We start from the raw sequence: 25152 nt of genomic DNA, 5'->3' as shown, positions 1-25152 counted from the left end.
TCCTACAAGGATGTATTTTGCTGTTGTATTCTCATGTGAAAAAAAGAGGGGGGCTGCACCAAGACAAAACGCAGGCAAGGAAACAAATGGTGCAAAGGGAAACTAATTCTTTAATGATTTTTGCAACTCCTGCATGTTTCATGTGTCGCTTCGTCAGGGAGAATCTTTCAGATTCTCTTCGGTAACGTCCCCATGCATGCATAGCAAAAGTTTTTGAACCAGGCTTCCCATGTTTGACTTTGACTTTTTTACATTTTCCTTATCTTCCTCAGATCCTGACATTCAACGGGAAGTGTTGCCTGACGTGCCTGTATGGGGCTGTGCGAGTGTTTGGGTTCAACATTGTTCCCGATCAGCCTCCGTACAACCTCTTTTCCCCTCATACACACTGTGCCCTCTCCATTGAAGCCACTGCCCATAAGGATTCAGAAAAAGCCAAGAAAGAGATGAAGACGGAAGCCAGGTCCATCCTGAGAGCTCACCTTGTGCCACGAGGTAAGTAGGTGTTGCAGGTTGGTTGGTTCAAGAACTCCGGCCTTTGTGAGAGAGGAAGTGGTGACGGTATATACTGAAAGACTGCAGACAGTGAGCAGATGGAAATAATCTACTTGACAGTTTATTGACAGCTGTAGTCACATGGCTGTAGAAAGATGTAGTCTGAACAGGTTGAGAATGATGACTCAGCAGCTGCCAGTTGATTGGTTAATTGACTAGGCAGAATTGTATATAACTGTACAAAGAATGTATGTATTCACTCTGCTACAAATAGAGTGTCTGGCGGAGCACTTTGTCGGAGTATGCCAGAACTTGCTTGTATGTATTTATTGCACTTGTAAATAAATGTAAATAGCACTTATTCAAACTGTGCTGACTCTGCTGTCCTCACTTGAGCCTGGGGTGCCAACCAACCTAAACTACAGAAGCCTTCAAGTGGAAGGCTTGTGGACAGATTTATTGAACTTTTTGAGTGTCTGTGCAAAGAATGGTTGTCTTTGAACACTCAGCTGCAAATGGACATGGCTGAGCCCTGCACTAGAGCCAGCATGGTGTAGTGGTTAAAGTGTCAGACTAGGATCTGGGAAACCTAGGTTTGAATCCCCAGTCTGCTGGGGAAGCTCGCTGGGTGACCTTGGGCCAGTCACACACCCTCTGCTTCGACCCTGGCAATTATTTGGATGGGAGATCTTCCAAGGAATACCAGGGGCGTGACACGGAGACAGGCAATGGCAAACCACCTCTGAACATTTCTTGCCTTGAAAACCTTACAGGGCCTCCATTAGTCAGCTGTGTCTCAACTGCAAAAAATAAAAAGGTTCTGCACCCAGGTTCTTTCACCATTTTAATACAATTTATCCAAAAGCAGCTAATCTGGTATGGGCTACTTCAATTTTATGTGGCTCAGTTAAGACAGGTGGCTGTTTTCAGCACAAGCGTTGGTAAAAACTGCTGACCAGATGGTTGCTAAGCTCAGGAGGTAAGAATCTTCATTTAAAACGTTATGTGGCTTGTCATTAGGTAGATGCTTTTGATGTGCGAGGTCCTGGAATTGAGGTCCAAGGAATCCTCCCTTGGAGTATCATGCGAGAGCCAGTGGGTCATAGTGGTTGGAGTATTCTCGCTCAGAGGGAGAAGGGCATCTTCATTATGGGTGTTTCCTTTTCCTCTTATCTCGGGAGGCAGGAACCAAATATTTAAATTTTTCTGACCTCTGAGGGTAAACGCCCCCTTGTGACCAGTTCTATTTCCTGCCTTGAACGGGAGAGCAGCCTTCTAGCAGCTCTCTGCTACAGAAATAATAGAGAAACCTTAACGTTACTTATTAGACCTAAAAATATTCTTATTTTAACAAACCTAAACTTAACCTAACTAATCTACTACTCAATTCTATTTACTGTCTTAATTTTCTGCCTATTCTCCTCAGAAGGGTCTTTTCCCGCCAAAAAATAAAAATAAAAAATGGCGGATCGGCATCAGGACAGCTATATAGCGCCTGCCAATTTAGACCCTAGCCTGCTAGTGGCCTTACCACTACAATTAGATGAACCCTTGGACAGTCACTCTGGTGACCTGAGGACCAAAACTCAAAAGGGAAAGGCAAAAGCGGCAAGAACGGCGCAGGCAAGTACAAACGGCTTGGCTCGACCGCTAACAAGCGCGCCAAATGCCTGCTGCAAAACGCACGCTGCTCTGCCGCGCCTGAAAGACGCGACTGCCAGATCGCAACAGAAAGCGGCCGGGAGAAAACAGCGGCGGTAGCCGCTCCTCCCACACAGCATGAACGGGGGAAATGAAGGAGGCTGGCGGCTCGCCTTTTTGCCTCGCCCGCCGTGCTCCGTCCTTAGGCGGCTCGCCTATTGTTATTCAAGGACGGGAAGCAGCGGGAAGCAGCCAGGAGAACACAGCGGCTATAGCCACTTCTCCCACACTGCACAAACGGGGAAAATGAAGGAGGCTGGCGGCTCGCCTTTTTGCCTCGCAATGCTCCGTCCTCAGGCGGCTCGCCTATTATTATTCAAGGACGGGAAGCATCAACGGAGACATCGACTGCCGGTAAGGTGACTTCGCCCCCCCCCCCTCATAGATGCAGCCTGTTTTACTCCTGTAAGAGCAGAGCTCTCCGCCCTGATTAAAAACGCCTTCTCAGATGGCTTAAGGGCAGTACAACCTCCTTATCCTGCCCCATCCATACAGGGATCGTAGGGATCACACCCTCCAGCACCACAAACAGTAATCTGATTGCTAAAAGGGCAGAATATCAGCCAAAGCAGGGGAACGACTGTGGCTCAGTGGCAGAGCGTCGGATTGGCATGCAGAGGGCCAATTCTGGTAGTAGGTGATGTGGAAGACCTCTGCCTGAGATCCTGGTGAGCCAATCACCAGTCCAAGTAGTACCAAGAGAGTACGTGCTGGCCAGCCTAAGCAGCGCTGAAAGCTAATTCACGGTTACAAAATTGCCAATTGGTACCCAGACTGTCTATAGTATTTAACGCAGAAGATTTCCTTCTGCATTGGCATAAAAACCTAGCTACTCTTGATCTCTCAGAGGACTCAGAGTGGGAGAAAAGACTCCAGATAGGTTTGTGCCAGCGCTTGATTATTTCTAACTCTGTTGAAAGCAGAGCGGGAGAAACCAATGGCACCCATACAATGCTCCACAGCCTCTAGGAAGCCTTTATAGTTGGTTTATCGGTGCTTCTAAAATTCTAAAAGTGCCTTCAGTAGAATCACCTGTCACTGCCTTCACTCCTTCAACCTTGTTACATGGCCTTGCCATGATTAGGGACCCTACAGATAGGAAGGCAGAGTTAGCAGGCATAAATGCTCAGAGGCCTTGGCACTCACTATCAAGCGCTTCTATCACATCTGCCCTAGTATACAGAGCGGCAATAATTTGGACTAGGAAGTTATATCAACTTTTTCCACAGGAAGAAAGAAACGCCTTTACAGGAGTACCCATGTTTTTTGAGAGTGGTATTCTTTCTAACTGATTCGAACTTCGATACCATGCCATATGCAGCTAGGACACTAGCCGCAGCATCAGATGCCAGAAGGGCATCCATGTTTTTTTTGAGAGTGGTATCCTTCCAGCTGATTCTACCTTAGATACCATGTCATCCATGTTTTCGAGAGTGGTATTCTTTCTAGCTGATTCCTCCTTAGATAACATGTCATATGCAGCTAGAACACTAGCCACAGCCTCAGCTGCCAGAAAGGCTCTCTGGGTACGCCCCTGGCAAGCGGAGTATATAGATCAAAATTGGTTATTATGGGCTTCCTGTATCAGGGAAAGACCTTGCTTGGAGACAATTTGGTCCCCATATCAGTGGAGACCAAAGACAAGTTTCTACGCAAGGAATCCAAGGGATCACTCCCTCTATGTCCTTTCGTGCATACCACATATTTCAAAGATACAGACCTGATCAACCTAGAAACCACCGGAACCAGAATCGCAGCTCCTTTAGTAAAGGAGGACGATTCAATAAATCTCCAAAATCCTCCACCTTCCAGGGCAATAAAGGGGATAAACCCGACCGCCCAACCAAACAGTGACGCCAGCCACCAGTCAGTGGAAGGCAGGCTCAGCCTATTACACCGTCAGTGGTCACCTCCCAACCAGGCCTCTGGATCACAAACATTATCTCACAAGGCTATCAGATAGAGTTTTTCTTACACTCCTTCACATCGACTAGTAATATCTCCAACATTCCCCCCCCCCCCCAAAAAAAAAAATCCATAGAACTTCAGAGGCCTCTTGGACATCAAGGCGATGGAGCCAGTCTCACCATTAGAGCATACATTGGGAGTCTATTCAGTATTCTTTACTGTTCCCAACAAAGGCGGCGGATGGAAAGCCATCCTAGACCTCAAGTTTCTGAACAGATTATCCCATTAAAGCGCTTCAGGATGGAGACACTAAAGTCAGTCACACAGGTCCTCAGGGAAAAGCATTTTCTTACATTCTAATACACCCGGCACATTGTTGTTTCCTTCGGTTCCCATACAAGGGACACCTCTTCCAATTCAGGGCCTTACGATTCGGGTTATCATCGCCCCTCCTCGAGTATTCACCAAAGTTCTGGACACACCAGTCACATCTCTGCGCGAGGAGGGCGTGAGAATGCACCCTTCTCAGACGACATTCTGATTTGCGCAAGCTCAAACTAGCAGAGCATAGATCATTCAGAGAGAGTTCTAAAGAGGTTAACAGAACACTGGTCATAATCAACTTCAGAAAGACCCACTTAGTTCCATCCCAACGATTGAGAGAGATGGGGGATGGACATAGACACACTGACAAACTCCTTATACCTTCCAGTGGACAAAAATCCACAACATTTCATCTCTAGCAAAGAAAGCGATTAATTCCCGGTCGCCTTCTCTAATGTCCCTGACCAAACTGAAGGGTCACATGTCTGCATGCATTCCCGCAGTTCAAGGGGCACGCTTACGAGCAAGACCTCTTCAATGGTTCTTAAGGCCGTACCAAAGAGACATACCAAGGAAGAAGTGACAGAAATCTCATCCTGACCGATGAAGTCAGATCAAGACTAGTATGATGGTTTCAGTCTCAGAATTTGACGAAAGGAAGTTGGTATCTCCGTCCAACACCAATTCAAATCTTCACGGACGCGTGTCTATCAGGTTGGGAAGCCACACTCAAGGGACAATGGCTCAAGCAACATGGACTATCAAGAACAGAATCTTCACATCAGTGCCCTAGAAATCAGGACGATCCTCAGAAGCGACTACATTTTTCCTTGGGCCGAGTCCAACCTCTCATCAAAATCAGCAGAACATATTCAGGGCACAGTCAACATACAAGCAGACTGGCTCAGCAGACAGGACATCAGCGAGGCAGAATGGTCTCTACATCCAGAGGTCTTTCAACTTATTACTCAGAGATTCGGCACGCCACAGATTCATCTGTTTGCATCCAGCATCATCCACCAGCTGCCAAGGTACTATTCCATGTACCGTCAACAGGGGGCGGAACAAATGGACCTCTTAATGTCACCAGGGCCACACGACCTACTGTACGGGTCCCCCCCTCCCTCCAAGGGTATTGAGAAAGGTACGACTTCAAAAAGCATCAGTCAGATTCATAGCTCCATATTGGCTGCGATGACCGTGGTTCCCATCTATAATTCAGATGTCCATACAGAACCATTGGAGACTTCCAGACAGACAAGATCTCCCTCTACAAGACCCAATATGCCATCCCAATCCAGGGTGGTACAAACTGACCGCACGGGCACTGAAAGGAGATGACTTATAGCCCTAGGTTATAGCCCGGTGGCCGTCACTACCATATTGACAACAAGGAAGCCATCAGGAGGGACAGAGCTTAGGGCTAGCTACCTGCACTCTACAAAGGCAACTGGCATCTATAGCTACCATAGTACCCAAGGTATCTGGATACCGCTTAACCAAACACCATCACATAAAAGCCTTTTTAAGGGGCGTCAGTTATTTAGCTCCTCCTGTTAGACACAGGTTCACAACTAGAGCCTGCACACAGCTTTGACAGCACTCACACAACTACCATTCGAACCAATCACTGAGATAGGACAAAATGTAGCTGCAAGTTTCACAGGGAGCAGGACATAGTGCTTACATCTTCTGCACTAACCCCAAGAATCCTAAGGAGAAGGCCTGGCACTAGCTAGACCTAAGAAGGGCACTACCTGTTTACATTTATCTTACTAAAATTATTAGGAACTCTGACTCCTTATTCGTTCATATCTCACCACCTGACAAGGGCAAGCATATGTCCAAGGCATCCATTAGTAGGACCATCACCTTATACATAACACAGGCTTATAGAATAAGTAACCTACCTGCTCCTGCGGGCGTTACTGCCCACTTGGGAAGAAGTGCGGCTACTTCAGCAGCCTTCGACTGCCGTGCTTTATGGAAGAGATATGTAAGGCTGCAACTTGGTCCTCGGTGTCCACATTTGTGAGACACTACAAATTAGATCTATACTTGTCAGCAGATGCCGCCTTAGGCAGACGCGTACTGCAAAGTATACTTCAGGACGTCTAACCCTCCCAAGGGCGGGGGACAGCTCTTGTATGTCCCATAATGAAGATGCCCTTCTCCCTCTGAGCGAGAAAGAGCCTTGGCTACTTACCGTGAAGGCTTCTTCTGCTCAGAGGGACGAAGGGCATCTTGCCCGCCCAGACGTCAGTAAAATATAAATAAAACAAATAAAATAAAATTACAGGTAATCATGGTTACATCTAACTTCCAGTTGACATTCAATTCAAGTTAAACGCTGTTTGTTGGTTCATGACTTATAGTTATCCTAAAGGTTCATCGTTAATGTTTATTAGGAACTTATTTCTTGTATAGAATTATAACTAACATGTTTCTTCAGTCTATCTTAAATATATAAGGCTCGGAAAGTCTTTAACTGATCACAAGGGGGCGTTTACCCTCAGAGGTCAGAAAAATTTAAATATTTGGTTCCTGCCTCCCGAGATAAGAGGAAAAGGAAACACCCATAATGAAGATGCCCTTCGTCCCTCTGAGCAGAAGAAGCCTTCACGGTAAGTAGCCAAGGCTCTTTCAGCCATAAAAGTTACTGGATGGCTTTGGACAAGTCACTGTCTCTCAGCCTGATCTTTTGCTGTGGTGAGAAGAAGAAGAAGGAGGGGTAGTTTTTATATGCCTACTTTCTCTACCACTTAAGGGAGAATCAAACCGGCTTACCGTCACCTTCTCCTCCCCACAACAGACACTCTGTGAGGTAGGTGGGGCTGAGAGAGCTGTGACTAGCCCAAGGTCACCTAGCTGGCTTTGTGTGGAGGAGTGGGGAAACAAATCCAGTTCACCAGATCAGACTCCACCGCTCCAAACCACCACTGGCGGTGTGCTGCCCTAAATTTCTTAAGAGTATAGGATATGAATGCAAAGGGTTTTTTTTAAAACAATTTTTATTATTTTTCCATAATATTACAATCGATCATTTCAACAATTAATAAGAACCATCATCACACATAAAAAAACAATGTAGTATTGTTGAAAGGCATTATAACTTTAAACTAACTACTAATGACTCCCCCTTCACCCCCTCCACCTGTGATAAATTTATATACTCTTTTGCCTAAAAATTCTAATCCTGGTATTATTCTATGCAATTAAATGTAATAGCTCTATTTAATATCAATTAAGTTGTTGTTGCATATTATTTTAAAACATAAGTTTCATTATTTCAGGTTAATAATAATATAGTAATCAAAACGTTTAATCATTGAACCTTATTTATAATATTAGGAAAAAATGGATTAGATCATGAATATCCTTTGAACATCCCCATTTAAAATCTACTTTCACAATAAACCCTCCCTGTCTCCCATTCCCCCATACGTTGTACATTGTCCTTCTAATTTATCAACGCAGTAAGATTTGCCATTTTCATCAGTTCCCTCATCTTTTGTATCCAATTTTTTCTGTCTGGAATTTCCGATATAATTAAAAAATCCTTTCCCTTTTAACTTTTTCATTCTATTCATGTACATTCCATAAAGTCATGTTAGTCATGCTGATTGCTTTTAAGTAGACCATCTGAAGAAGTAGATCCTCCAGCTGCTTTCAAAGATAAATCTTTCACTCCTTCTTTGTTCCTTCTCTTCAAAAGAAAGATCCACTAATTCTTTTCTATATCTTCTCAAAAATTCTCCAACATCTGCCAGTGAAGTAATGATTCTGACTTCTTTATATGCAAAGGTGAGCCCTTGAGGTAAAATCCAGCGGTATTTTATTCCATTCTTCCTTAATATCATGGTAAAGTCTTTGTACGTGTCTCTTTGACATTAAGTGTCAAGGGATATCTTTGAGAATTGTTAGTTGGATTTCTCCTACAGACATTGGTTTCTCATAATGAAGTTGCATAATAGTATCTTTCATTCTCATGTCGTAGAAGGAAATCATGATGTCTCTGGGCTTGGATTTCTTTAAACTTGCAGGTAAAGGGATTCTGTAGGTTCTGTTTATTGCATAATTCAAATTGTGTTCATCTATTTGGGTTAAGTCAGCCAATGTTCTTATAATTGTCTCTCTAGTATCACCAAGTTCTTCAGGCAGGTTTCGCAAACGTAGATTAGTTTCTCTCACTTTCAAATCCATGATAGCCAGCTGGTCCTTAACTGTGTCTTCCTGGGAATGGATTGCATTAAGTTGTCTATCAAGAATTTCCACCTTGGTCTTTACTTCTTTCTGTTCTTCAATCACCTTTTTGACTGATGAATCCATTATCTTCATATCAGCTTTAATTGTTGTAACCTGAGTCTTCATATTCTTAATCTCTTCTGTTACCGTGTCTAATTTTTGACTAATAGATTGGATAAAGGTTGTCAACATAACATTCAATTGACCCATTTGCTTTGATAGCTGATCTTGTTGCTTAGACATTTGGTTATATTGTTTTGCAGTCAGCTCATTTTCTTTGGTAAACATTTCTTGTAATTTCTTGTCCATGGTTACTTCTTTCAAGGATTCCTTAGACTTTGATAATGCAAGGGAAACGCTGTGCACAGATCCAGATCTTTTACGGGGTTCCAGACATTACAACAAAAATAGTCATGTTGAATAATTTGGCAGGTTCTAAAAGCACTAATCTTGTAGTGTGGGTAGCTTAAAGCAGTCTATTTTTCATATTCGCCAAGGTGAGTAGGTTTAAATTAATCTATTTAGCATAGAAACAAGCTTTTAAATTTTAAAATACCATCGAGTATATCAGAGGCTCTAGTTCGGCAGTAAAGCAAAAAACAGGAAATGCACCGGAAATTACAAAATCGCGGACCTTCTGTCATCTCCTCTCAATGATCCTGGGATGTAGGAACTACTTGACTGTTGTACTGGAGAGACGCACTTCCGGTCCTGCGATATATCCGTCTTCCCTCATCTCGTTATTGTTGCTTCATGGTTAATTGCCTAAAGGATCAGCGAGTTCTTTTCCTAGCTGTCTTCCGGCTTCAAGTCAGGTCGCTTCCAGTGAAAACGTGGCTGGCGGACCTACTTAAGTCAGAGAGACGCCATGACTGATGGGTGGGAGGGTTTTATTCCTCCTTTCCCCTCCAACGTCGCTGTATCCGATTGACAGTTACGATGTCTTTCAAAAGTCCCGTTTGTTTAGTCTACCCACTGATCAATTTGATAGATTCCCTGCCGTTTTATCTGATGGTATTTTAGATAACAAAGTTACTTGTACGATGGGTAGGGAGACGCGGATTTCACAAGCAGCTTTATCAATCTTGCAAAACTTCTATATCAAGGTAACATCTTGCAACTTACGTAGGTTTTGGAGGATGAGGTTTTCTTCCCATTAATATAGTTCTTTAGTTGGTGATAGGTAGAGGAGATCAAAGCCTAATGCCAAGAAGAGTTCGTGGCGATGTCCTGCCGGCATCGAGGGGAATTACAACGTCTAACCTCCGGGGGACTTAGAAAAGCTCCCTCATAGGATATGGGAGTCAAACCATTCTTCACGGCTGCAGGGGTGTTCCTGCTTCCCAGTCCACTAGTTAGGAACCGGGTTGGGGTGCTTTGGTGCACCCCAATTTGGAACGTTTCTTGGATTCCCTCGGGAGAGTCCCGAGGGACATGGTGCTTGAATCAGCTCTCCACCGGAAGTCATGAATGCAAAGGTTAACAAGGCTGGGAGGGGCCACCCTCAGTGAGACCCTGCAGGCCAAGATTGTCTACACTTAGGCTGCAGACCCTGATGGGGGTGAGGGCCCATTGAGGGTTGTGTACTGGTACAAAAACCTTTTGCTGCCTCTGTTTTCCACTTGGCTTGTGGCTTCACCTGTTGTCTTTCTTCCCAGCTGCGAGAGTCAAGCTGATGAAAAGCTTTGTTTCCCAGTGTTCCCTGGTTCTGTTGGAACGTCTGGACACTCCAGCGACAAGGTTCATCCTCAGCCACTCGGATTTTTCCCATGTTTTCAGAGCAAAGGTGAGTTCTGTCTTCTTCCTGGTCATTTACACTATGGCGTTTTTGGATGTGAAAGCTGATTGCAGGCGGCTTTGGTTATACTGAGGCGAAGTAACGACTGTCTGGGCAATATGTTCTTTCTATTTAAGAAGAAAAATCCCTTCAGAATAAGAGTTGTATGCATTTCAGCCAAGTCTGGTCCTTTTTATGCCTGGATGCTTCTCACTCTGTTTCGATGTCCTCTTGAATTCAATCAAGGTTTAATTACTACTTTGGAACTATTATACTGATTAGTAGGAGTCATGCAGAGCATTTTTTGCAGTTGCTGCACAACTGTCCCAAGTATGAAGCTGCATGTATTCTTTTCTCAGTCCGCACCACAACTTGCTCTCCTAAGGGGAAGCCCAAGGCAGCTAAAAGCCTCAAAATAGCAGCAAGCCCTTCTCTTTCACCTTGTTTTTGCGGAAACTTCCCTCAAAGGAATGCTTCTTCATCCCCAGAAACAAAAACTTGCCTGTTTGATCCCAGAAGACACAGCCCTTGCTTCTGCTGGCATCAGGAGGCAGGTCCCGGAGATTGGGCTGGTCTTGTCAGAGAGCTCGTCTTCAGCCATTGCAGAGTTGGTCCGAGCGTGTCAGGGTGAGTAGTGTAAAATGTTATCTCAAGGGTGTCAAACATAAGGCCCGTGGGCCGGATCCGGCGCACTGGAGAGCTCTTATCTGGCCCGAGAGCCAGCCAAGGCAGCCACCCCCTCCACTCTTGATCTGGGCTGGCGAGGCTTGGCCCAGCCCAACCATATGGCATTTATATCACATCCAGCACTCATAACGTTTGAGTTCAACACCCCTGGTTAGCTGTAACCAAAATTCAGTGAGATCTCCCTTAAAGTATGTAATAAAAAAATATGCCTGTCAGGGGAAGCAGTGCTTGGCTTGGATCAGCTTTGTCTTTTCTGATGCTAAACTGGAAGGGGAGCCCTGTGGCTCTGCTTTGTCCTTGTATTGAAGACAGTGTAGTAATATTAACCTTTGTGCCCTGACCTGGATGGCCCAGACTAGCTCAGTCTCGTCAGAACTTGGAAGCTAAGCAGGGTCGTCTCTGGTTAATACTTGGATGGGAGACCTCCAGGGAAGGCCAGGGTTGCTACGCAGAGGCAGGCAGTGGCAAGCCGCCTCTGTTCGTCTCTTGCCTTGAAAGCCCCTTGAGGATTCGCCGTAAGGCAGCTGCGACTTGATAGCCCTTCTACACACACATATGAATCTTTGTAAGGTGGCTATATCTGCCTTTTAGCAATTAATTATTGTCCTATCTGTGTGTGTGTGTGTGTGTGTGTGTGTGCGTGAACCCTTGCTTCACAAGATAAGAATGAGTTGTGAGCGCAGAGGAACTGTTACTTCACAGGGATGATCCACTTTGGGATATATCTTTTTGCTCTTCAGAGGAAGATGAAGGCTGCCCAGTCATCCTTGTTTGTGGCCCCAAAAGTGTTGGCAAGTCCACTTTTAACAGATACCTGATCAATCTTCTGCTGAACCGGTGAGTGACTGTCCTCTGTCCCGTGAACTCCACAAGCTTCTTAAGGATTTTAATAGGATAAGTGGGTGACTTGTGAAGAATCACAAGGGAGGAAAAATCCCCCTTTCTCCCCGCCCTCCCCAGTTCCTCTGCCTTTGCAATTGAAATGAAGCAAATGGCAATCACTTGCTTTCCTGAAACCTCGGTGTGTTAGAACAGGGTGATGGATGCTGTCGTGCGCATATTCCCTGACCTTGATTTCCACCTCCTCCTGTATTTCTTTGAGCAGTTACACTCCTGCGACTTAAACAAGTGTTTTGAATGGATTTAATTAGGCTCTGTTATGCTTTGATCTTAATTAGTCTTGCCAGTCAGTTTGGGAAGTTTCAACAGAGAGAAGTGATCTGCTCCTTCCTTTGCCAGTCTCTTTGAGGCTCAATGCTGTGCAGGAGATTTCTTGGCGCTTTTCTTTGGGCAGAAGAGCTGGGCAGCCTCAGTTCCCTTCCCCACCCCAAATTGCTGAAGGGAAAGAGCTTGTAAGCCTTCAGCTTAACAGTCGCACGGCAGAGTCTGGGCTTGTGCTTGCTCACTCCCTTAATGCTGCCAGTTTTTAGTGGCAGCATAAAGAAAGCTTGGGTTTTTCTGGGAGGTGGACAGAGAGTAATTTTTCTGCGTATCTTTAGTCTTCCTCCAGGTATGGAGAAACCTCCCTACCCCCATGGCTGGCCCTGTTGTGACTGCTTTTGTGATGTGCACAGAGGTCTGGCACTTGGCTATTAAATGGTGCGATTGACTCTCTGCTTCTTCCTTTTTTCGCTGAGATGACTTGTTGTGCTTCTCTCTTTTACACTGTCCCCTCCAGCGTGAGCTTTCTATCTGTCCAGCTGTTGATCTCGTTCTTTAGCGACTCTTGGAACTGTAACATTTCATCTTAATGCTTTTGCTTCTTAAATACATTTGATGTCCTGAAAACGTTGTTTATTAAAAGCCAGTCACAATAGAAACCAGTGCCAGTTTGCTTGCCGTGCTTTGCTTTGCTGTGGTATCTGAGAAGACTGGAGGCATTTTTCATATTATGAAGTGCTAAAGCCTAGTGATTGGGTGCCCTCCAGAGGGCAGGGGCTGGAGCACAAAGATGAGAATTTGCCACATCAGAAGGGGATGCAAACTACCCTCCCTTTCCCCAACTTCAGTCTATTTTCTTAGGGAGCAAGCTTGCTTTTGTTGTCTGTCTGGACCTAATTTGTCTGGTCAGTAGCATCTCGGTGCATGTAGCATTTGCTTGGAGACTAGAAAGCAGAGAGCAGAGGTGAAGCTGAAGAACAATGCTTTTTTTGCACCCAAACCATCCTGTTTCTGGTAGTCAAGAGTTTCTGACCGAGAGAGGCCGCTGATCTTTACCCTGTTCAAATTGTGTTCCTTCCTTTGTAGACTGAGAGATCTTAAAATCTGTCCTCCCTCTCTCTTTTTAATGTAGCCTTCCCTGTATTGAATTTTTGGAATGCGATCTGGGGCAGACGGAGTTCACGCCTCCCGGCTGTATTTCTCTAATTAATGTGACGGAGCCGTTTCTGGGTATGTGCTTTGAAGTGGTTTGGAGAAGCGTGTCAAATGTGCCAGCCCCTTGTTCTGTTCTCTCCAGCTAGCAGAGCTGCTCTTTGGAACACCAGCCTTTCTGAAAGGGGTGAAACAAAGACTGGGTGGGGGAGGACAACTGCTTACGTGGTGCAGCTGGAGGAAAGCCAGTTACTGGTTGCGTTTGAGGAGCTGGGGGTGGTGAAGCACCCTCCCGTATTTGCTCTGCATTTGAATTCAATGTGGCTTTTGCGGTTTTATTGGGCCTGTTTCGTTCTAGGCCCACCATTCACTCACCTGCGTACGGCCCGCAAAATGGTATACTTTGGTGAAACCAGTTGCGAACAGGAGACCGAAAGATACCTTGACACACTGAAGTATGTGTTCAGTGCCTATGAGAGAGATGTGCCTCTGGTAATCAACACCATGGGATGGGTGAAAGGTAAGCGTGCTGGTCCAGGACATGTGCCAGCAATGGGCATGCCCTTTTCTTCAGAAGGGGAGTTTTACTCTATATCTCACTTGTAAGAAGAAAAAGAAAACTGTGCTGAAAACTGGGTCAAGCACAAACAAACAGGACAGCACAGGAAGCCAAGAATGCCTCAGCCCCAAAATAATCAAAAAGAAACTCAGTTAACATAACAACAATGTGTCTATCGTTTATGCTGAATGCTTCTGAGTTTAAAAAACAATTCTAAACATCCAGTGCATATGAAAACAACTGCTATGTAGTATACAACCAAAATCAAAACAATGATACTATGACGGCCCAAGAGTAAATGAGCTCAAAAATAGTTGAATAGTAGTTCCTGTAGAAGAGCATATCCCAAATAAGGTTAGTCCTTATTTAGCCGCAAGTCCATAAGCGTCAAGATTAATGAGATGGACTCCAAGTGCAGCTGAGCATATGGGAGTATCCCACTCCCACAATGATGGTAAAAGACAGCTCAACCTGAAAAGTCCGTGCTGAATAGCTCTCTTCTGTAGTATGATCCAAAACGATTCTACTTAGCAGTAGATGGCAGTCAGACAATGCTGGTATAGCAACCAACCGGTGATATTTGTAGTGCAGAGGGACGACAAATGTCCAGGACAAAAGGTCGTTTCGTGGCTTAGCACATCATCAGCCTAAATAAAGTATCCAATAACCATGTATGAGAAAGTAGTGTGCCCAAAAGGCTATAGCATAGTGTCGTCCCTCTGCACTACAAATATCACCGGTTGGGCTGCTATACCAGCATTGTCTGACTGCCGTCTACTGCTAAGTAGAATCATTTTGGGTCATACTACAGAAGAGAGCTATTCAGCACGGACTTTTCAGGTTGAGCTGTCTTTTACTATCATTGTGGGAGTGGAATACTCTTATATGCTCAGCTGCATTTGGAGTCCAAGGCAAACATTTCACCATCTCATTAATCGTTAACACTTACGGACTTGCAGCTAGATAAGGACTTATTTGGAATATGCTCTTCTACAGGAACTACAGTTCAACTATTTTTGAGCTCATTTACTCTTGGGCTGTGACAGTATAATTGTGTTGATTTTGGCTGTATACTACATAGCAATTGTTTTCATATGTACTGGATGTTTAGGATTATTTTGGTGATATTTGTTAGTAAACTGTTTTTTAGACCCAGAAGCATTCAGCATAGACACATTGTTATGTTAACTGAATTTGTTTTTGATTATTTGTGGTTGAGACATTCTTGGCTTTCTGTGCTGTCCTATATCTCACCTGGCCATGGGGCAGATTTTTCCAAGGTCAACTGGGTTTTAAGGCTCTGATCTTATTTTAACTCTTGAAGCACAGAGAACTGACCTGTGCTGTCTCCAGGACCCTCCAGTTCTGGCTCGGCCTCTTCGGCAACCTTGCCCATCTATGGAGCCCCTTAACAGTGAACTAAAGACAATGGAGGAGAGGAAAACAATGTAAGCCACCTTGGTCCCCCACTGGGGAGAAAGGTGGGGTACAAATTAATTAAATAAATACTACATTTCCAGCAGTTCCAAGTCTGGCAAGTGAACGTGGGACTCCATGCATGGGGAGGGTGGGCAAATAGATAAGCAGGCAGAAAGCATTACAGGATCTCTCCCAGTCATGGTCAGGGATAGCTGGTTTCATGTAGCTTACTGGTCCTTTTACACCTGAGCAACGGAGAGCCGTGTGTTTCTCGTCCCGCCCTTTGGAGATTTCCCCAGACTTGAAAGGCATACGCCTGAGCCTGTCCTTGCAACCCGGAAGACTTGAAAATCACTTTTTAAAGGAGAAAATAAAAGCTGAAATTGTCGCATTGCTGAACTTTAGTTCCGTGCTTGCCTGAAATAAATGCTAAGCCGTGCTTTCTTTTTGCTCTTGTGGAATTGCAGATTGCACTATTCTGCATATCTGGTTCTGGAAACATCTGGAAGAGAAGGTAATGAAGGGTACATTGAGAGCACTGAGCAGAAGTCTTCACTTCATTGTATTTGCATAATTTGGTCCCAAGTTTCCTGTTTTCATAGCACATAAGAGGTGCCTTGCTGGATCAGGCCAGTGATCTTTCTGGTCTGTCATCCTGTCTTGCGCATTGGCCTGGAGGACCAGCACTGACAGTTTTTGGCAGGAATTTTAGGTTCAAGATGGTGTTTTCAGTAGAAGGAAATACGTACAGATCACTCTTACCCAGGGCTGCAGTTCTGCAGCAAGGCAGGAAAAGTACATCATTCAGTCTCTTGAGAATTTCAACTTTAATCTTGAAAAGGAATGTTTCTAGTCCATATGTTCACTTAGAATGAAACTTCAAACTCAGAGCAAAGGGAGAATGCAGATGCTGTAGTTGGAGCTTTGGTGTTCTGTGTAGTTTTGTGCTTGCGCCCTTACAACTAGCAAATTTGGAATAGATTTTTTCGAAATAACGTTTCTCACCCGCTTACAAGCTACTTTCTGCCACTGTGGAGACTAGAGCTCTGTGCTTACTTTCTGTGGGAACGCTGACATTCGCAGGTTGCCCAATTCTGGATGAGATACCGGATTCTGTCCTTGTGAGGCTCAGCCATAGCCCTAATGCCTGTCCTTCTCTCTTCCCCCATACTCAAAGGTGCCGGATTGCTCCTTCTGATCGACATTGTTCGGCTGTTGTCGCCCAGCCACATTGTTCAGATCAGTGCAGACAGCTTCAAAGACATGCCTCAGCTTTCCCCAGAGTATACCTGTAGCTCCACAGGCTTGCATACGAAAGGCAAAGGGCCCCTCAAATGCAAGAGCCTAGGGAGTGCGACAGAGGACTCGGAGCTGGGCAGAGGCCAAGGAAACTTCCACCTACCGCGTTCTGGGCACAAGCTGCTGTGTGTTCAGCCAGAGTTCCCCGGGGCTGGAATTGCTGGCGATGGGTAAGTAAAGAATGAAGGTGTGTGTGTGGGGTAGGAGGACAAAAAGGAAGAGCGGAGGAAATATCTTTGCATTCAGTAAAAGCAAGTTTTTAAGTTTTCTCCTTGCCTACATCTCCACTGCCCCCAGGTCCCATCTCCTCCAAGCAGTGGGAGTCCTCAACCCTCTCCCAGCCAGCATTGCCATCCGGAGTGTACTGCAAACTTGTTGGGCAGGAGCCACGTGACTTCTGATCTATGCCACGCTAGGGTTATTGGCTGATCTTAAGAATCATTTTTGTGTGCTCTGCGTCTTCCTGCTCCAGAATCCCTGCACAATTTCCCCTGGGCTTGATTGGCATTGAGCCCTTGTCAACAGCTAGTTTTAGGGGCAGGCTTCTTTAAGGAGCAGTGGGAGGGTGCACTCGTCTTGTTTGTATCTTCCTAGAGGCACCTGGTTGGCCACTGTGAACAGACTGCTGGACTTGATGGGCCTTGGTCTGATCCAGCAGGGCCTTTCTTGTGTTCTTATGAGGGTGAACATCCGGACCTTCACGGACCCCATCCACACAGTGGGCTGCCAACAAGCCCTCTCGCTTAGTCCTTTTGTCTCTGGGCTCTCCTGTTGGAAAAAGTCCTTGTGGGCTGATCAGCTGATCAGAGAGCCAGCATGGTGCAGTGGTTAAGAGCAGTGGTTTGGAGCGGTGGACTCTAATCTGGAGAACCGGGTTTGATTCCCCACTCCTCCACATGAACCCAGCTGGGTGACCTTGGGCTAGTCGTGGTTCTCTCTGAACTCTCTCAGCCTCAACTACCTCACAGGGTGTCTGTTGTGGGAAGGGGAAGGGAAGGTGATTGTAAGCTGGTTTGATTCTTCCTTAAACGGTAGAGAAAGTCGGCATATATAAATACCAACTCTTCCTCTTCTTCTTCTTGATGGCCTGGTCTCCTCACTTGAGGCCACACTGCTGGGGCTATCCTCCCCTGGCAGCCACCCCAACCACAAATGAGGAGCAGCTCTCACCCTGCAGGGGTGGGCACGGTTTGCCAGCCAGAATCCTTTGCCCGCCTGGAGCAGGGAAGGGCATGCCAGCCTTCCCTCCTTTGCAGGATGGGCTAAGGGAGGGGCATTTTTTTCCTTCCCAGCCCACCCTTTCACATCCATATCACTTTGCAGCGTAACCCCTCCCCAAAATGGCTAATATATCCAAATGATAAGTGCATCTTCATAATTCTGTTCTTTACAGTAGCCAGAACTAAAGGCTAAAAAAGTTAGAATCGGTAACAGGAGAAATGTATTCAAATGACCAAGAGGCGTATACTTCCTTTGAGGGGATTCAAGTTGTTGGACGCTGATAGATATATAATTTCACGAGACGTTAGCCAAGCTGAGCTATTCCACTAGTATCTCTGCATCTTCATAATTCTGCATCTTCATAATTCTGTTCTTTACAACAGAACATGTTTGCCACTCTTTTTTGGCATTTATCCGGCTCAAGATAAGCTTCCAGACTACTTCTGAAACTTGACCTCTCCAATGTTAAGACACCAGTCTATGCTGGCTCGCTTAAATCTACTCCTAACAGCAGTGACTAGAGGCAGATACATCAGAATCCCTTACGAAGAGAGGCTCTGTGCTTGCACAAAGAGGTGACCCGAATCGGTAGCCCACGTTTTACCACACTGTGATCTTTATGCACTCCCGCGGGAAAAAATTCCTGTTGCCATTACTTAAGGATAGTCCAGCCCAAACAGATGCGGCCCTAGTGCACTACCTATTAAGAGACAGTAATGTGCACACAACATTGATGGTAGCAAGATTCCTGGAAACCTCTCTAGGAGTTCTGTGCCAAGCTCCTCCACAGAGTTAAACCCCAACAAACTGATTATATTAAGACCACTTTATTGATACCTTATCGTTCAAAGATTGTATTTTAATCAATGAATATAGTATTGAAAAGATCTATGCCAATAAAGGTTTGATTTGATTTGTTCTTTACAACAGTCAGAACTAAAGGCTAAAAAAGTACGAACTGGTAACAGGAGAAATGTATTCAAATGATCCAGACACATATAAGAGACTTCCTTTGAGGGGATTAATGTTGTTGGACGCTGATGTATAATTTCACGAGAGATTAGCCAAGCTGAGCTATTCCACTATGATCTCAGCGGTGTGGGAAAGAGCCACCCACATCAGTGAGGTCATGCTGGAAGTCTCAGACCAAGTGGGAGTCTTTGTTGCCGCTCCTCCCAGTGCCAGAGCTGCCCTCCCCACTGCCTCTTCAGGCACGGCCCTGGCAGCGCGGCTGGGAGCCAGGCTTTCGTGAGCTCCCGTACCGCAGATAGCACGTTGGAAGCAGACTTGGGGTTGTAAACAGTGGGCAGCGGAACAGAGGCTCCCTTTCAGAATCTAGATGTTTACCGATGCAGCCTTGCATGCTGGTACAGAAAAGTCCCTGGCCCATAGCGTTCTTAGTGACCTGCCTGTCCATTTGTGCGTGTAAAATTGCCGTCGAGTCACAGCTGACTTCTGGTGACCCCAGCAAGGGGCTTTCATGGCAAGCGAGAAGCAGAGGCGGTTTGCCATTGCCTTCCTCTGCAGAGCCTGCCTTGGTGGGTCTCCCTTCCATGTACCGACCCTGCTTAGCTTCCGAGTTCTGACAAGGTCAGGCTATAGCATGCTGCCTTCCCACCTGTCCATTTAGAACATAAGATCATAAGAAAAGCCTTGCTGATCAGACCAAGGCCCATCAATTCCAGCAGTCTGTTCACACAGTGGCCAACCAGGTGCCTCTAGGAAGCCCCCAAACAAGACGACTGCAACAGCACTGTCCTGCCTGTGTTCCACAGCACCTAATATATTTGGCATGCTCCTCTGATTCTGGAGAGAATAGGTATGAATCATGGCTAGTATCTATTTTAACTAGTAGCCATGAATACCCCTCTCCTCCATGAACATGCCCACTCCCCTCTTAAAACCTTCCAAGTTGGCAGCCATCTCCACATCCTGGGCCAGGGAGTTTGAAGGAATTTGAAGAAAAGAAAAGACAAGGAAACTATAGGGTAATTTTGACTTGCCGCAGATCAGTCTGGATTAATTCACTGAATCGTAATTGGCAATAAAAACGGGAGAGGGCTGTTTTCATCTTGTTCAGAAGATGTACTGAGAGCATAAACAAACGTGTACACATAAGGCCAGTGGCACAGACAGCGCTTACAGGGCACGCTCCAGTCTCTGGCATGTTTTGTGTTTCTCTTCCAGGCGAACCCACAGCAGTGTCCTCCGGGACATGGCAGTCCTGTCATACCTGGGTCAGTTGCAGCCCTCCGACGTGGAATTGGTGCTTCCTGTGCACAGCCTGGTACCCTATCAGGTAAAATGGTGGGGGGACTGTGCTGAGGTCTTGCTGAACAGGACTTTGGGGTTGGATTGTAGCCACAGAGGTCTTATTTAATCAGTCAGGATTCAGAGCTGACATCCTTCCTAAGCTTGCCTATGCAGGACAATTTCTATTATTTATTTTCATTTTTTTTTGTTAACAGATGTTATACCCCACCTTTCTGTCCTCCTCTGGCCCACCAGGGTGGCTAACAGATTAAAAACATAATAAAGCATAATAAAGAACCAATGAACTCTGACCATGAAAGCCTTCGACAATAATAAAGCATATCTTAAAACCATTCTGACCATTGAAAAAACACATCCTTAAAATAAAGCCAAAGCTAAAATGCACACACAGAAACATAAAAACAATTAAAACATGTACTAACCAGGGCTGAACCGTCTAGATGTATATTCACACATTTATACTTTTCCCTAGGTACCTTTCAGCGCTGTCTCCATCAAGGTTATCCATACAGACGTCGCTCCTGCCCACATACTGTATTCTGTCAACGCCAGCTGGGTCGGCCTTTGCCAGGTACCGGATAAGGTCCAGTGTAAAGAGGATGGGCCAGTCTTATTAACGCAGACACCGATCTGCGATTGCCTGGGCTTTGGTAAGCAGCATTAGTCTAATCTTACGGCTTCATTCTGGGTTCGTGTTTTGGATTCTAGGTTTCATGTGAAATTAGAGCAATCAACAGGTGTGCATGGGAATAGTTAAAAATGAAGTTTTTAAAAGAAATGGCAGGGAGGGTCCAGAAGGAGAAGATTTGGTTTTTATACCCTGCTTTTCCCTACCTTCAAGGAGTCTCAGAACAGCTTTTCAGTCGCCTTCCCCTCCCCACCAAACACCTTGTGAGGTAGATGGAGCTGAGAAAGAACTGAAAGAACTGTGACTAGCCCACGGTCACTCAGCAGGTTTCATTTGGAGGAGTGGGGAATCAAACCTGGTTCTGCAGATTAGAGTCCACCACTCTTAATCACTACGCCACTCTGGCTGTCCTTTTCAGACTCCAGAAAGGGGGAGGGGGTCACCGGAGCATGTTTGTGGAGCCCCTGTATCTTGGCTTCTTGCTTGCGGACAAGCTTGGATGGATTTCTCTGCGTGCCAATACTTGGCTCCTTGGATCTCTTCATTCAGCCTTCTTTCCTTCACCACTTTCTGATCCTTAATGGGGCATAGTTGTTGATGGGATGTGAGCCATATATGATGAAGGCTTGGAGACAAAAATCTGCCTTGAGCTGAGCTTCCACCAATCAGGAGTGTGGTTTTCTGGCTCCGGTTAGCTCTTAGTACCTCTTCAACTGATGCTTCAGATTATTTATTAATACAGCAAAGCCATTAAAATATTCATATCGATTACAAGTTAGAATGAAAAGATGCAGTATCTAAAACTATGAGATATGTAATTCTTAAATAGATAAATAAATTAGCTAAAAACCTCCAATTAAAATAACATTCTCCATTTTAGGTTGGATTGCTAAGCCCCCGCTTTATCTGATGAATCTTGTATATAGTAGCGCAGAATTTAGCTACTTTTTTCATCTTCTGGGATGACCCTTCCCAGGGGAGATTCCTCAACCTCCCTTCCTCAGAGCTGTCCTGTGTTAGGTTAGGGAGAGGGTAATCTGATGCTTATTGGATTGTGGTTTTCACATTTGTGGAAGAAGTACTGATTAAGTAGAAGAAGAGTTAGTTTTTATATCCCGCTTTTCTCTACCTTTAAGAAGTCTCAAAGCGGCGTACAATCACCTTCCCTTCCCCTCCCACAACAGACACCTTGTGAGGTAGGTGGGGCTGAGAGAGTTCGGAGAGAACTGTGACTAGCCCAAGGTCACCCAGCAGGCTTCATGTGGAAGAGTAGGGAAACAAACCCGGTTCTCCAGATTAGAGTCTCACTCTTAACCATGACTTAACGCTGGCTCTTAAGGATAAGAACATAAATGGAAATTACTACTAACTGTTTTCATCTCTCTGGGTTATATGATACTCAGATTGTGTTATAGATCTATTTCAAACTAGGTGGATTGGTTGAATAATGATTTCTATTTAGTTGCAATATATTTCTAGAATTTCAGAAACTTATGTGTATGTTAATGCTACTGCCTTGCAAAATAACTTAAAACAATTGTAATGTGCCCCCCCCCCATTCTGTTTTACAGGAATTGTCCGAGGCGTGGACATGGACAAGAAACTCTATCATATTCTGACCCCAGTAGCTCCAGAGAATTTACGACTTGTGAATTGCTTACTAATTGGAAACATCCCTGTTCCTAACTGCGTGTTCCTGAACCAAGTAAGGATAAGTTGGACATGCAGTAGCTGAAAATAAGGGGGAGGTCTGCTCATCCTTCATTGACAGCCAGCAAATAGACTTCAGGTGTATTCTGGCAGCAGGAAACAGATCTGCTTTGCACTCGTCTATGGGGCAGATAACGTCACCCCACTCCCAGAGTCATTTTGACTCGGGAAAATGGCCGGAGGCTGGGGTCTCTCCTCCCCAGCAATACAGTCCCAGTCCAAATTGGGCCCTGAGGCATTTGGATAAGTTGCCGCAGTTGTTGAATTGAGGCAGCCGTAGTGATTTGGGGTGCCATTAAAAGAAGAAGAGTTGGTTTTTATATGCCGACTTTCTCTACCACTTAAGGAAGAATCAAACCGGTTTACAATCACCTTCCCTTCCTCTCCCCACAACTGACACCCTGTGAGGTAGGTGGGGCTGAGAGAGTTCGGAGAGAACTGTGACCAGCCCAAGGTCACCCAGCTGGCTTCGTGTGTAGGAGTGGGGAAACCAACCTGGTTCACCAGATTAGCCTCCGCCGCTCATGTGGAGGAGTGGGGAATCAAACCTGGTTCTCCAGATCAGAGTCCACCTCTCCAAACCACCACTCTTAACCACTACACCATGCCGGCTCTCCAGCGAGAGAGCCTGTTTCATACCCTACATACACAGAGAAGCTCAGAAGCAGGTGACGGAGACGGCAGGCTCCCAGTCGCTTGTCTTCAGCATCTGACGACCAGAAGTATCGCTGCCTCTGTGCTCAGGGAGGTTCTGCTGGGCTGTCAACTGCTAATAACCCTTGAGAGGCTTCTCCTTTATGAGAGTTTCTAATCCCCCTTTAAAGCCATCTAAGCCATTGGCCTTTGTGACATCTTGTGGCAGGAGATTCCCTACCCTAATCACACATGGCGCGGCGAAGGGCTTCTTTGGTCAGTCCCCTGCACCTGTCGCATTGCCACGATCTGCGTTTCGTTAACCGTAAAGAAAGAGAACGATGTCCCCTCCTGTCGTCGTCTCTACACCATTCACAAGACTTCTGGATATTCGCCCTGTCCCTCACTGTTCTGTGCCGTTGCTCAACGTTTGAATTATCTAAAGGTTTACCCTGCATGCCTGCTTGTGTTTTCGCTTAAAGGAATTCTCAGTCTCTCTGGAATTTGCCTAGGAGTGTGGGAAGGAAGCGATGCGTAGAATAACAGTCCTTATTCCTTTTTTTCCCAGCCAGGAATTGAAGGGGAAATACCGTACGTCACGTCAGAATACAACTATGGCATTTCAGGTGCCGGGAAATTGAAAATGAAAAAGCACCTCAAGAGGAGAGAGCACGTTCGGCCGTAAACTCCTGTTCACAGCCTCGCTGGCAGGGACTGGTTCGGAGAACTTGGCCTGTTCTTAGGGGACCTCCCTCCCACCAGACACAAGTGACAATATTGACAGCTGATAGTATAATGCTGGTCCACTGAGTCGTCTATATATTGTGTACTTTTTTTTACAATTTTAAAATTAAACATCTGGTGTAAACACCCTGATATTGGACTAATTGAGTTCCTAGGTACAGAATTTCACCCAAAGGTGTGTGTGTGTTAAGTGCCGTCAAGTCGCTTCGCTCATGGCAACCCTATGAATGAAAGTCCTCCAAAATGTCCTATCTTTGACAGTCTTGCTCAGGTCTTGCAAATTGAGGGCTGTGGCTTCCTTTATTGAGTCAATCCATGTCTTGTTGGGCCTTCCTCTTCCTATTATATGTGTCGAACAGCTTTGGACTTTCCTCTTGCAGTGAAATAACCCTTCTTATTCATCCATCACTTCTGGAGTTCTGTATTGGTCCCGTTTTTGACAGTCCGTGCTTGCTGTTAACGTTGACTCTTTTGTGCTAAATCCAGTTTAGATGCCGGGAAGCGAGAAAGACATTTGCTTTTTAAAATAGCCTGGCTTCTGCTTTATATAATTGTTTCCTGCAGGGGGAAGCACTGTCCCTTCCGAGACGCTTGAGTGTTTCGGAAGACCTTCGTGCAGACGGAAGTGGCTAAGAGCTCATGTTTAAAAACCAGTTAAACGTATGAGAGGGCTTTGCACGGTTTCTCAAAGAATGCTGTAGCTGCTTTGCTGGCATCGGGAGATGTCATTGTGCATTGAAAAAGACTAAAATGAGCGTACAAGGTTTTCATCAGAAAAATTTGCGCTGGGCCGTTTACTCCAAAGTTGGGCAGCAGTGAAAGAATCTAACTAGCAGGGGATTCAGGCTGCTTTTATTTCTGCTTTCAGGGTTTTAACAACTCAAGTGTTTGTCTTTTAGGCTGGGGGCGAGTGACTTGCTCTGGATCCCTGAATGAATAACCCCTCAAAGCATACCAGGGCCAGCTCATGGGGTGGTACTGCTCCTCCAAATCTGTGGGGTAACCACTTTGTAATTCTATTCAAAATTTGACACAGATAATCTATACACATAGTAAGACTGTATTGTACAAAATACACATAACATACATATACATTAAATATATTCACATTACAAAAATCTCAGCCCTGTATACCAATAATGGTTATTTACCTTCCAAATATGAATTGCAGGTAAGTATTATTCAAAAGACTCAGTCCTGTAGACCAACAATTAT

General features: G+C 45.4%; 1 protein-coding gene across 1 annotated transcript; it reads left to right on the top strand.

The window, feature by feature from the left end:
- The first annotated feature begins 307 nt into the window (after positions 1–307).
- Positions 308–23979, top strand: NOL9 (nucleolar protein 9). Its single transcript, XM_056865113.1, has 11 exons — positions 308–495; positions 10332–10459; positions 10939–11077; positions 11878–11974; positions 13431–13528; positions 13809–13970; positions 16606–16897; positions 20136–20247; positions 20695–20872; positions 22422–22555; positions 23766–23979. Exons 1-11 carry the CDS (start codon positions 447–449, stop codon positions 23832–23834), a joined length of 1458 nt encoding a protein of 485 aa, XP_056721091.1. The 5' UTR covers positions 308–446; the 3' UTR covers positions 23835–23979.
- Positions 23980–25152: the final 1173 nt, after the last annotated feature.

The sequence above is a fragment of the Euleptes europaea genome, chromosome 19 (assembly GCF_029931775.1).
Source record: "Euleptes europaea isolate rEulEur1 chromosome 19, rEulEur1.hap1, whole genome shotgun sequence".
Taxonomy (NCBI): domain Eukaryota; kingdom Metazoa; phylum Chordata; class Lepidosauria; order Squamata; family Sphaerodactylidae; genus Euleptes; species Euleptes europaea.
Note: the sequence above shows the minus strand (reverse complement) of the source record. Positions and strands in the feature narration are given on the sequence as shown.

What these genes read in the sequence shown, in the direction of transcription:
- NOL9 (XM_056865113.1), top strand. Translation starts at nt 447, where the DNA reads ATGAAGACGGAAGCCAGGTCCATCCTGAGAGCTCACCTTGTGCCACGA. An exon ending in CCCATGTTTTCAGAGCAAAG is followed by an intron (nt 10,460 to 10,938) that starts GTGAGTTCTGTC and finishes CTTCATCCCCAG; the next exon opens with AAACAAAAACTTGCCTGTTT. An exon ending in ACTGCGTGTTCCTGAACCAA is followed by an intron (nt 22,556 to 23,765) that starts GTAAGGATAAGT and finishes TTTCCCAGCCAG; the next exon opens with GAATTGAAGGGGAAATACCG.